This window comes from Osmerus mordax, chromosome 9 (genome assembly GCF_038355195.1).
Source record: "Osmerus mordax isolate fOsmMor3 chromosome 9, fOsmMor3.pri, whole genome shotgun sequence".
NCBI classification, from domain to species: domain Eukaryota; kingdom Metazoa; phylum Chordata; class Actinopteri; order Osmeriformes; family Osmeridae; genus Osmerus; species Osmerus mordax.
Window position 1 is genome coordinate 1,882,128 of NC_090058.1, and position 12,916 is coordinate 1,895,043.

The 12,916-nt window shown below is 55.3% G+C and overlaps 1 protein-coding gene across 5 annotated transcripts in view; it reads left to right on the top strand.

The window, feature by feature from the left end:
- The window catches only part of eml5 (EMAP like 5), a 41,767-nt gene that overhangs the window by 26,447 nt on the left and 2,404 nt on the right, over positions 1-12,916 (top strand). Inside the window, exons 22-39 of one of the 5 annotated variants that reach the window (XM_067242844.1) lie at positions 520-651; positions 829-917; positions 4,537-4,713; positions 4,918-5,119; positions 5,434-5,560; positions 6,412-6,426; positions 6,870-6,878; positions 7,110-7,188; positions 8,156-8,285; positions 8,555-8,653; positions 9,353-9,373; positions 9,568-9,741; positions 9,850-10,058; positions 10,380-10,537; positions 11,111-11,225; positions 11,679-11,867; positions 12,358-12,530; positions 12,702-12,864. In XM_067242844.1, the coding sequence (XP_067098945.1) occupies positions 520-651; positions 829-917; positions 4,537-4,713; positions 4,918-5,119; positions 5,434-5,560; positions 6,412-6,426; positions 6,870-6,878; positions 7,110-7,188; positions 8,156-8,285; positions 8,555-8,653; positions 9,353-9,373; positions 9,568-9,741; positions 9,850-10,058; positions 10,380-10,537; positions 11,111-11,225; positions 11,679-11,867; positions 12,358-12,530; positions 12,702-12,864 (2,261 nt within the window). The remainder of the gene's footprint in view (positions 1-519; positions 652-828; positions 918-4,536; positions 4,714-4,917; positions 5,120-5,433; positions 5,561-6,411; positions 6,427-6,869; positions 6,879-7,109; positions 7,189-8,155; positions 8,286-8,554; positions 8,654-9,352; positions 9,374-9,567; positions 9,742-9,849; positions 10,059-10,379; positions 10,538-11,110; positions 11,226-11,678; positions 11,868-12,357; positions 12,531-12,701; positions 12,865-12,916) is intronic. The other 4 variants (XM_067242843.1, XM_067242846.1, XM_067242841.1 and 1 more) reach the window with 4 other exon arrangements.

The window sequence follows — 12,916 nt, forward strand, 5'->3', positions numbered from 1 at the left end:
TAACGCTCAGCTCAGCCCAGCCCAGCACAGAGCCAATGTAGGCTACAGTGTAAAAGTTAACTTTCTTCCTTAAAGTAAGTGGGTGGGAATCAGACAGGTAGTCCTATTCTGTCCCCCCGTTGTGAGGGGAGGAGAGACTGCTGCAGGCCTGACCCAGATCCACGTCTGTGTGTAATAAGGCCAGGAAGGAGCACAGCCAGAGTGGTATGAGAGGAGGGGGAGGAAACTAAACTCTCTCTCTCCTGGACACTTAACCTTAATGTAGAAAGCTCCAGATCCCAGCCCAGTAGACACAGCACGCAGCAGACAAACACAGTGGACGTGACACAGATATGGAACAGCCTGTGGCGCTCACCATTTAACTCAGAAAGAAAGATCTGTCACATTTTCTTTAGGAAGTTGTCTAACACTGAATCCAGAGGGGTCTCTCCATGCTGACACCTCTGCTGAATATCAAGTCCCTGCAAGACAGGGAGACGAGGCAGAGAAGGGATATTCAGTCGTCTGCTTCCTCTACAGGCACTGGGAAGTACCTGGCGGTGGCGTCTGGCGACAGCTTCGTGGACATCTACAACGTGATGAGCAGTAAGAGGGTGGGCGTGTGCAAGGGGTCGCTCAACAGCATCACCCACCTGGACTGGGACAAAAGAGGTAGGCAGCGTGGCAGAGGCATCCAGCAGACTAACTCGCTCTGAATTCAAACTCAAATTCATTTCAAATTAAAAATGCACCCAAGGCCATTCACGACAATGTATAAATACTACAGTCTCTTTCAAGGCTCCTCTCATTAAATGCTTGTCTGAGTTCACTGTGTTTTTCCATTCACAGGAAAATTACTGCAAGTCAACACCGGTGCTAAGGAGCAATTATTTTTTGAGGCGCCCCGCGGCAAGAGGCAGACTATTCCCTCAACGGAGGTGAGGAGGCTGTGCAGCAGGGGAGGCTGGGGAGCAGGGAGGCTGGGGAGCAGGGAGGCTGGGGAGCAGGGAGGCTGGGGAGCAGGGGAGGCTGGGGAGCAGGGAGGCTGGGGAGCAGGGAGGCTGGGGAGCAGGGAGGCTGTGGAGCAGGGGAGGCTGGGGAGCAGGGAGGCTGTGGAGCAGGGGAGGCTGGGGAGCAGGGAGGCTGGGGAGCAGGGGAGGCTGGGGAGCAGGGAGGCTGTGGAGCAGGGGAGCTGTGGAGCAGGGGAGGCTGTGGAGCAGGGGAGGCTGTGGAGCAGGGGAGGCTGTGGAGCAGGGGAGGCTGGGGAGCAGGGAGGCTGTGGAGCAGGGAGGCTGTGGAGCAGGGGAGGCTGTGGAGCAGGGGAGGCTGGGGAGCTGTGGAGCAGGGGAGGCTGAGGAGCAGGGGAGGCTGTGGAGCAGGGGAGGCTGGGGAGCTGTGGAGCAGGGGAGGCTGTGGAGCAGGGGAGGCTGAGGAGCAGGGGAGGCTGAGGAGCAGGGGAGGCTGTGGAGCAGGGGAGGCTGGGGAGCAGGGAGGCTGTGGAGCAGGGGAGGCTGGGGAGCAGGGAGGCTGTGGAGCAGGGAGGCTGTGGAGCAGGGGAGGCTGTGGAGCAGGGGAGGCTGGGGAGCTGTGGAGCAGGGGAGGCTGAGGAGCAGGGGAGGCTGTGGAGCAGGGGAGGCTGGGGAGCAGGGGAGGCTGTGGAGCAGGGAGGCTGGGGAGCAGGGAGGCTGTGGAGCAGGGAGGCTGTGGAGCAGGGGAGGCTGTGGAGCAGGGGAGGCTGTGGAGCAGGGGAGGCTGGGGAGCAGGGGAGGCTGTGGAGCAGGGGAGGCTGTGGAGCAGGGGAGGCTGGGGAGCAGGGGAGGCTGTGGAGCAGGGGAGGCTGTGGAGCAGGGGAGCTGTGGAGCAGGGGAGGCTGTGGAGCAGGGAGGCTGAGGAGCAGGGGAGGCTGTGGAGCAGGGGAGCTGTGGAGCAGGGGAGGCTGGGGAGCAGGGGAGGCTGTGGAGCAGGGGAGGCTGTGGAGCAGGGGAGCTGTGGAGCAGGGGAGGCTGTGGAGCAGGGAGGCTGAGGAGCAGGGGAGGCTGTGGAGCAGGGGAGGCTGGGGAGCAGGGGAGGCTGTGGAGCAGGGGAGGCTGTGGAGCAGGGGAGGCTGAGGAGCAGGGGAGGCTGTGGAGCAGGGGAGGCTGAGGAGCAGGGGAGGCTGGGGAGCAGGGGAGGCTGAGGAGCAGGGGAGGCTGAGGAGCAGGGGAGGCTGAGGAGCAGGGGAGGCTGGGGAGCAGGGGAGGCTGAGGAGCAGGGGAGGCTGTGGAGCAGGGGAGGCTGTGGAGCAGGGGAGGCTGAGGAGCAGGGGAGGCTGAGGAGCAGGGAGGCTGTGGAGCAGGGGAGGCTGAGGAGCAGGGAGGCTGTGGAGCAGGGGAGGCTGAGGAGCAGGGGAGGCTGAGGAGCAGGGGAGGCTGTGGAGCAGGGGAGGCTGGGGAGCAGGGGAGGCTGGGGAGCAGGGGAGGCTGGGGAGCAGGGGAGGCTGTGGAGCAGGGGAGGCTGAGGAGCAGGGGAGGCTGAGGAGCAGGGGAGGCTGGGGAGCAGGGGAGGCTGTGGAGCAGGGGAGGCTGAGGAGCAGGGGAGGCTGAGGAGCAGGGGAGGCTGTGGAGCAGGGGAGGCTGAGGAGCAGGGGAGGCTGAGGAGCAGGGGAGGCTGTGGAGCAGGGGAGGCTGGGGAGCAGGGGAGGCTGAGGAGCAGGGGAGGCTGAGGAGCAGGGGAGGCTGTGGAGCAGGGGAGGCTGGGGAGCAGGGAGGCTGGGGAGCAGGGGAGGCTGGGGAGCAGGGAGGCTGGGGAGCAGGGGAGGCTGAGGAGCAGGGGAGGCTGAGGAGCAGGGGAGGCTGGGGAGCAGGGGAGGCTGAGGAGCAGGGGAGGCTGAGGAGCAGGGGAGGCTGGGGAGCTGTGGAGCAGGGGAGGCTGAGGAGCAGGGGAGGCTGAGGAGCAGGGGAGGCTGGGGAGCAGGGGAGGCTGGGGAGCAGGGGAGGCTGTGGAGCAGGGGAGGCTGTGGAGCAGGGAGGCTGGGGAGCAGGGAGGCTGGGGAGCAGGGGAGGCTGAGGAGCAGGGGAGGCTGAGGAGCAGGGGAGGCTGGGGAGCAGGGGAGGCTGTGGAGCAGGGGAGGCTGGGGAGCAGGGAGGCTGGGGAGCAGGGGAGGCTGAGGAGCAGGGAGGCTGGGGAGCAGGGAGGCTGGGGAGCAGGGGAGGCTGAGGAGCAGGGGAGGCTGAGGAGCAGGGGAGGCTGGGGAGCAGGGGAGGCTGTGGAGCAGGGGAGGCTGGGGAGCAGGGAGGCTGTGGAGCAGGGGAGGCTGTGGAGCAGGGGAGGCTGAGGAGCAGGGGAGGCTGGGGAGCAGGGGAGGCTGGGGAGCAGGGGAGGCTGGGGAGCAGGGGAGGCTGAGGAGCAGGGAGGCTGGGGAGCAGGGGAGGCTGTGGAGCAGGGGAGGCTGGGGAGCAGGGGAGGCTGGGGAGCAGGGGAGGCTGTGGAGCAGGGGAGGCTGAGGAGCAGGGGAGGCTGAGGAGCAGGGAGGCTGTGGAGCAGGGGAGGCTGTGGAGCAGGGGAGGCTGGGGAGCTGAGGAGCAGGGGAGGCTGGGGAGCAGGGGAGGCTGGGGAGCAGGGGAGGCTGGGGAGCTGAGGAGCAGGGGAGGCTGGGGAGCAGGGGAGGCTGGGGAGCAGGGAGGCTGGGGAGCAGGGGAGGCTGGGGAGCAGGGGAGGCTGGGGAGCAGGGGAGGCTGGGGAGCAGGGGAGGCTGGGGAGCAGGGGAGGCTGGGGAGCAGGGGAGGCTGGGGAGCAGGGAGGCTGGGGAGCAGGGGAGGCTGAGGAGCAGGGGAGGCTGGGGAGCAGGGGAGGCTGGGGAGCAGGGGAGGCTGAGGAGCAGGGAGGCTGGGGAGCAGGGGAGGCTGAGGAGCAGGGGAGGCTGTGGAGCAGGGGAGGCTGTGGAGCAGGGGAGGCTGTGGAGCAGGGGAGGCTGGGGAGCAGGGAGGCTGTGGAGCAGGGGAGGCTGGGGAGCAGGGAGGCTGTGGAGCAGGGGAGGCTGGGGAGCAGGGAGGCTGAGGAGCAGGGAGGCTGTGCGCTGGCCTACTTCCCCCCCAGGATGCCAGCGGACAGCCCAGAAAGGGCAGTCGAGCATTAACACGGCCCACTTTACACCAGCGCCGTTCTAATTCCAGCCAGGGTAACAGGATAGCATTAGGCCCCCTTTATACTTTGTGACATTCAGACACCTTGAGAGCCATGGCGGGGGGAGGGAGGGGGGGGGGGGGGGGGGTTAAGGAAAGCAGGGTTAGAGATGATGGATGCTGGTGAGGAAGGTGGATGGTGCTGGGTCAAATTTCACTGGAGCTTCTACCCTGCTCCTCAGCCCTGACTCTCTTCCTCCTTCCCTCCCTTCATTCCTGCTTCTCTCCCTCCTTCCCCCCTTCCCTGCCTCTGTCTCTTCCCTCTACCCCTCCATCCCTGCCTCACTTTCTCCTGCCCTCCCTGCCTCTCTCCCGCCTTCCCTACCTGCCTCACTTCCTCCTTCCTTCCCTACTTCTCTTTCCCTGCCTCCGTCTCTTCCCTCTACCCCTCCCACAGGTGGAGAAGATCGACTGGAGCACATGGACTTGTGTCTTGGGGGCGTCCTGTGAGGGCATCTGGCCTGTGGTCAGCGAGGTGACTGAGGTGACTTCCGCCTGCCTTACCAGCGACAGGAAGGTGCTAGCGACAGGGGACGACCTGGGATACGTCAAGCTGTTCAGGTACCCAGTCAAGGTAAGAGACTGGTCCTGGATCACGCATGATACAGCAGCCGCTATCTATTACCTTCTTACCTTGATTTTTCTCGAGAAGTTTAATTTTGTATGCTAACATTTACCATGGCTCGAGGCTAGTACGTTGCTTGGTTTGCGCTAACGTTATGCTAATGTCTCAGGCTCTCAGCCGTGTTATTCTAAGTGAGAGCTGTGCTGCCTACAGGGGAAGTATGCAAAGTTCAAGCGCTACGTAGCTCACAGCACCCATGTGACCAACGTGCGGTGGACCCATGACGACGGTCTCCTGGTAACGGTTGGCGGCGGCGACACGTGCCTGATGATCTGGAGCCACGAGGCTGAGGGTCACCGCGTGGCCAGGCACTGTGACAGCGAGGAGTCGGACATCGAGAGTGAAGATGACGGGGGTAGGAGAAACACACACACAGAAACACACAGCGAAACACTCACGCAGAAACACACATACACAGAAACACACACACACAGAGAAACACACACACAGAAACACATATACACAGAAACACACACACAGAAACACACACACACACAGAAACACACACAGAAACACACACACAGAAACACACACAGAAACACACACAGAAACACACACACACAGAAACACACACACACAGAAACACACACACGCCTGACGTTAGGCCTCAGTCTCAGGTTAAACCACGACAGACAGTAAGAACCCTCCTCCCATCCTTTCCCCGGTCAGGCTACGACAGCGACGTGACCAGGGAGAATGAGATCAACTACACCATCAAGGCCTTATCCACCAACGTGCGCCCCATGACCGGGGTGAAGCCTCACATGCAGCTGAAGGAGCCGTCTGTGGATGAGAGGTAACCCCCCTCTCCGGGGGCAGAGAGACCCCTCTCAGTGCAGGCTCAGATGGACACACCTCACTGGGATGGACACATCCTGGTCACAGCCAATCAGAGAACCATGCTGTCATGAGGTGTAGCGACTAGGGATGCCTGTTTTGATGAAGAAAGAATCGACCGATAATCGATGCTCGTTAACGACCATTTAACCGTTAACCGAGAAGATAAAAAATGTAGAATGGACGAGAGTTTGTGACCCATTAAAAAACAAACAAACAATATAACAATTTTTTTTTCAGAGATTTTTAAATAGCAGCATAAACAGCAGAACAACAGATTAACAAAACGAAAACACGCTGAATCCGAGAGCTCTGGCTGTACCTAGGCTACATGATTAGCGGCTACAACAACACGGAAGTACAATTTGCCTAGTTATTTTGCTGCCTCTCAACAACGAAAACGGAGATTGCCAAAGTAGCAGAAAGTCGCTAGATTTGTCGACTTTTTTGTCATTAGGGAAGTTGAAAAGTTGCTAAATCAAGCGACATTGTCGCTAAATTGGCAACACTGTTTAACCGATAGTTTAAACCCGTCGTTTAGCGGTTACGCGGTTAACTATGAGCATCCCTAGGAGCGACAGGACAGCCAATCACAATGCACCGTTGCTGTTTGCAAAATCAAGCCGCCATCTTAAAGTTTTAGTGACTGACAGGTTTTAGGACTTTCAGATTTCAGACTTTGTTTTTTTTCTTCTTCGTGTGAATTCACTGCTGTCTCCGAGAGGATAACCTCGCCTCTTTGCTTTTCTTTTCTTTTCGATGGCTGTCCATCTATCTCTGCCCTGCTCTCCTCTTTGGTACAACTTGAAGGCAGGGGGTGGTCAGGTAAGAGACATTATAAAAGCCCTCCCAATGAGTAAATACATAATGGCATATAACTATCAGCAACCTATACTGTATACTTGTAAATGAGTTTACAAAGATAATAAATGTAAACCAAGTGAGTGATGGTCTATGAACGGCAGCGCGGTTTCCACAGGACAATCGTTTTCGCCTTTTTGGAACTTTTTGGGATCTGTGTTGCTTCTGAGGCTGGTTTGAACATCCGTACCAGTGGTGGTAGAGATGGTGTTGGTTGGTCTGGAGACTCCATGGTGCTGACTGACTGGTTAACTTCATGTCCTCGATGGCTGCTGTGTTGTGTTCAGGCTGTTTGACTGACTGTGTCGCTGAAGCAGCCGGGAACTGTGTAAGAGCTTGTTCTAATCTTCTCTCTCTCTCTCTCTCTCTCTCTCTCTCTGTCTCTCTTTGTTATTGCTGCCACATAGAGGGTCAAGGTAAGATCAAGGCCCCGTTTGGATTGAACATTTGGGGTTTTATTTTCTGGGAACGTGGATGGGTTGAAGACGTTTATAGTCCTGTGCTATATCAGTCAAGTGTTGATTTGTACTGTCTGAAGAAGGGTTCGGGTTAGGGTAGAGATCCTGTAGAGATCCTGTAGAGATCCTGTAGAGAGATCCCGTAGAGAGAACCGTAGAGGCCCTTCTTATTCCGGCTCTCTGTTCCAGACCTCCAGTCAGCAGGGCCCTGCCACAGCCAGAGAAGCTACAGACCAACAACGTGGGCAAGAAGAAGAGGCCCATTGAGGTGAGCTGGAGACCGTCCTCACCTGAACAGCCTGTGTAGAGACCGTCCTCACCTGAACAGCCTGTGTAGAGACCGTCCTCACCTGAACAGCCTGTGTAGAGAGACCATCCTCACCTGAACAGCCTGTGTAGAGAGACCATCCTCACCTGAACAGCCTGTGTAGAGAGACCATCCTCACCAGAACAGCCTGTGTAGAGAGACCATCCTCACCTGAACAGTCTGTGTAGAGAGACCATCCTCACCTGAACAGCCTGTGTAGAGAGACCGTCCTCACCTGAACAGCCTGTGTAGAGAGACCGTCCTCACCTGAACAGCCTGTGTAGAGAGACCATCCTCACCAGAACACCCTGTGTAGAGAGACCGTCCTCACCTGAACAGCCTGTGTAGAGAGACCATCCTCACCTGAACAGCCTGTGTAGAGACCGTCCTCACCTGAACAGCCTGTGTAGAGAGACCATCCTCACCTGAACAGCCTGTGTAGAGACCATCCTCACCTGAACAGCCTGTGTAGAGAGACCGTCCTCACCTGAACAGCCTGTGTAGAGAGACCGTCCTCACCAGAACACCCTGTGTAGAGACCATCCTCACCAGAACACCCTGTGTAGAGACCATCCTCACCAGAACACCCTGTGTAGAGAGACCGTCCTCACCTGAACAGCCTGTGTAGAGAGACCGTCCTCACCTGAACAGCCTGTGTAGAGAGACCGTCCTCACCTGAACACACAGGGATCAGGTGATCCTGTATGTAGATGCATCATCATCCTGCGAAGCCCAATGCCATCATGTTACTATTTGTTTTTCATTTATCATGGAGGATAACAAGCATGATCAGGTTTGCTAATGCTGTTGATGCTGACCCACACGCCCCAGACAACCCTGTGTGGAAGTCTTGAGTAAACTGTAAGTGAGTTAGCAGGAAGTACACCAGATGTGTCTCTGTTGCCATGACGTTGATCCCTGCCCACAGGACCTGGTGCTGGATCTGGTTTTCGGTTACCGCGGCAACGACTGTCGCAACAACGTTCACTACCTGAATGATGGGGCGGATATCATCTACCATACAGCCTCAGTGGGGGTCGTCCTCAACCTGACGACAGGTGGGCTGGGGGGGGAGGAGGGGTGCTGGGGGGGAGGAGGGGTGCTGGGGGGGAGGAGGGGTGCTGGGGGGGAGGAGGGGGGCTGGGGGGGAGGAGGGGTGCTGGGGGGGAGGAGGGGTGCTGGGGGGGAGGAGGGGGGCTGGGGGGGAGGAGGGGTGCTGGGGGGAAGCCCAAAAAAATTGGGATTAATTACAGTCAAGCACTACTCAAGCATTTTACTCTTTCATTGTATGTGTGTGTGTGTGTGTGTGCATGTGTTATTATTACAGCCTGCCAAAGCTTCTATCTAGAACATAGCGATGACATTCTGTGCCTGACTATCAATCAACACCCCAAGTTTCCCAACGTCGTGGCGACTGGCCAAGTAGGTATGTTTGTGAGAAGTTGCCCAAACTCCATCTTTTTCTTCCATACATTTGTGTGTTCTACAGAAGGATAGCTGTGCATGGTCTCCACTCTTACCAGTACCGTGAAGCAGAAAAACCACTTAACCCTTGTGCTGCCTTCGGGTCACATGACCCAAAGGTTCATAACGAACCATCGTTGTGTTTACCCAATTTTACCCAATACAAAAACAAATAAAAATCATTTTCTTTTAACCTTCGCAACGTGGAGGGTCTGAGACAGCCCGACGGTTAAAAGAAAATGCTTCACTTTGTTTTTGTATGCGGTAAAGTTGTCACAATACGAGGATGGGTTACAATGACTGATGGGTCAGAATGACCCGAAGAGAACACAAGGGTTAAATAAATCACTTCCCCTTCGCTGTTGAGTTTAGGAGCAGGGTAGTTGTCCTGCGTGGTGCGTGCCTCACCATCACTGGAGATGTTCCAGGGGAAGCAGCTCTATCGTGAATCCAAGTGCTAAAAAAGGCTTAAGAAAGAAACAAAAACTAGATGAATACAGACAAACGGCCACCCCAATGCTATATACTATCCTGTACATTGTTTGTGAAGAGTTGATATTGTTAGAACGTGTTGGTTCTAAATGCACATGCAGCGTTTGTGTCTCAGAGCTTAACGTTTTCCTTCATCTCTCCTTGTGTGTTTCTTCATCTCTCTATTCAGGTGACATAGGGGACATGTCAGGTAAGACCACAAAAGGAACCGCCACCCACACATCACAGGCTTTCTGGGACCAGTCTGACAAGTCCTCATGTCTGACAGGCGATATCCAAAAAATCTAATCGACTGCTTGAACACAGTGCCCCCTAGTGGAACGCATGGTACAGGCAGGCGCACGCCTCACACAAACTTGCTGTTCCCGTGTTTCCCCCTCGCAGCTACATCTCCCTCTATTCACGTGTGGGACGCCACCAGCAAGCAGACGCTGTCCGTGCTGCGCTGCTTCCACTCCAGGGGGGTGTGCTCGGTCAGCTTCAGCGCCACGGGCAAGCTGCTTCTGTCGGTGGGTCTGGACCCCGAGCACACCGTCACCATCTGGAAGTGGCAGGAAGGTAGGGGGCCGACGCTCACGTCAGACACTGCTTGGTGCCAGCTGTTCCAGAGGGGAACAGCTGGCACTGATGTCCCAGCAGGGCTGACACACCCTCTTTCTGCTCCAGGTGCCAAAGTGGCCAGCCGCTCGGGCCACACCCAGAGGATATTCGTGGCCGAGTTCCGTCCGGACTCGGACACTCAGTTCGTGTCGGTGGGCATCAAGAACGTGCGGTTCTGGACACTGGCTGGCCGCGCCCTGCTGAGCAAGAGGGGGGTGATGAGCTCTGTCGAGGACGCTCGCATGCAGACCATGCTCTCTGTCGCGTTCGGAGCTGTGAGTCCATTCCCTTCTCTGTCAACACACACACACACATCTGACATCGCTGGGACTTGATAGACACACTCTCTTGTAAATGTGTAAACTCATACTGGGCATATGTTTGGCTTCAACCCAAAAATAAACCCATTCGTGCTTTTTAAACACCTGATTCATACTTAACTTTACCTTTGTGTTCACATTTGATAATGATAAAGTTTAAACGGTCTTTTCCCCAGCAGATAACACTATCTGGTAGTGAATCTCCTGTTGCTTGACTGTTGTCTTTGCCATGCAGTGTCTGCTCTCTAGATTAGTGCAGGTCTGTTTTTTTTTCAGAATAACTTGACATTTACAGGTACCATTAGTGGGGATGTGTGTGTGTGGAAGGAACACGTTCTAGTGAGAGTAGTGGCCAAAGCCCACACAGGTCCTGTGTTCACCATGTACACCACGCTCAGAGACGGACTCATCGTCACCGGAGGCAAGGAGAGACCGTGAGTACCTCCCGCCTGGCAGTGATATGAACCAGGCCTGTGTAACAGCTGTGTTCCCCTGGCAGTGATATGAACCAGGCCTGTGTAACAGCTGTGTTCCCCTGGCAGTGATATGAACCAGGCCTGTGTAACAGCTGTGTTCCCCTGGCAGTGATATGAACCAGGCCTGTGTAACAGCTGTGTTCCCCTGGCAGTGATATGAACCAGGCCTGTGTAACAGCTGTGTTCCCCTGGCAGTGATATGAACCAGGCCTGTGTAACAGCTGTGTTCCCCTGGCAGTGATATGAACCAGGCCTGTGTAACAGCTGTGTTCCCCTGGCAGTGATATGAACCAGGCCTGTGTAACAGCTGTGTTCCCCTGGCAGTGATATGAACCAGGCCTGTGTAACAGCTGTGTTCCCCTGGCAGTGATATGAACCAGGCCTGTGTAACAGCTGTGTTCCCCTGGCAGTGATATGAACCAGGCCTGTGTAACAGCTGTGTTCCCCACAGCATAATTCCATTCACTGGAGAAGCAGGCTGGTGGAAGCTTGTGTCTGGTGACGATGAGGGTTGTGTGGTTCCCCCGACAGGTCGAAGGAAGGAGGAGCTCTGAAGCTGTGGGACCAGGAACTGAAGCGCTGCAGAGCCTTCAGACTGGAGACGGGACAGGTCATCGACTGTGTCCGCTCCGTGTGCAGGGGCAAGGTACTCCATCCTGTCATTTATATCAGGGAGGAGGGGGGGGAGGGAGAGATTGTCACTTGAACAGGAGTCTCGTATTGAGAGACTTGTTGCTCTTGTTGGTTAGTTGTAACGGTTTCAAATTCTTGTACTCGCTGTGAAATATTTTACTGTTGATTGTTTTTTCTACAGGTACACTCTTGCATTCTTGTGGGGAGTTTCATGTTGTTCAATTGTAACTTGTTTAACTGCATGCTCTTATGGTTCTTCCCTTTGGCACTTATTTGGTTTTCCACCATGTATGTTTCATGTTTTGGCTGCTCGCAATGTTTGGGGCTATTTCGTTGTTATGATCAGTGACCTATGCTCTTTTGTACTGCTCTCTCTTTTTTAGATTTGCTTTGGATAAAAGTGTCGGCTAAATGCATAAATGTAAATGTGAACATTGTCACTTTGTTTTGCTTGTCCCTCTTTCAGGGGAAGATCTTGGTTGGGACCAGGAACGCAGAGATCATCGAGGTGGGAGAGAAGAACGCAGCGTGCAACATCCTGGTGAACGGACACATGGACGGGCCCATCTGGGGCGTGGGGGCCCACCCCACCAGGGACGTCTTCCTGTCCGCTGCAGAAGATGGAACAGTCCGCCTGTGGGACATCCCAGAAAAGGTCAGGGGCAGGTCAGGGGCAGAGATGGGAAGAACAAAGTACAAATACTTTGTTACTGTACTTTAGTTGATTTTTCTCGTATCAGTACTTCACTATTTTTTTTACTTTTTATTTTCAGTCCTTACATTTTTTTTTACACAAATCTGTAGTTTCTACTTCTACTGTGTGTGTGTGAAAAGGTTTCCAAAGGTTGAAAAAATATATATTTTTAGAAGTTTCAAAAAAAGAGTTTTGAAAGGTTGAAAAACTTTTTTTTGAATAAAATAGTATCATTGATGAGGACTTGATGAGGACTCTACTATACTCTACTTTACTCTATTGTACTCTGCTCTGCTTTACTCTACTCTGTTTTAGTCTTCTCTGTTCTCTTCTCCAATAAAGCATTAAAAATGCCCACAAGTATTAAAACTACATTTAAAAACAACATCATTTTGATGGATGCACAGCAGGACCTGTACTGACACTATGAACGTGTTTTTGGGGGCAACAGAAGATGCTCAACAAGGTGAACCTGGGCCACCCAGCGCGAGCCGTCAGCTATAGCCCTGAGGGGGACATGGTGGCCATTGGCATGAAGAACGGAGAGTTCATCATCCTGCTGGTGACCTCGCTCAAGATCTGGGGGAAGAAGAGAGACAGACGCTCTCCCATCCAGGATATCAGGTTCTCACCTCTCCCTAAACTCCCTGAACCCTAACCCGAAACCCTAACCCTAAACACTAACCCACAGGGTACGACTTGAACCCGATACCGCTGTTTTGATCTGTTGTTTCGGACGTGTTAAAGGGCAGAATATCTCGTCTTCACGTTCACTTCACACCCTCCTCTGTTCAGGTTCAGTCCAGATTCTCGCTACTTGGCTGTGGGTTCTACCGAGAGCGCGGTCGACTTCTACGACCTGACTCTTGGGCCGCAGCTTAACCGTATTAACTGCTGCAGGGACATCCCCAGCTTTGTGATGCAGATGGATTTCTCAGCCGACAGCTGCTATGTCCAGGTGAGGAGATGACACTTGGACCTGTCACACTAATTCTCCTGTGTGGCCCTCA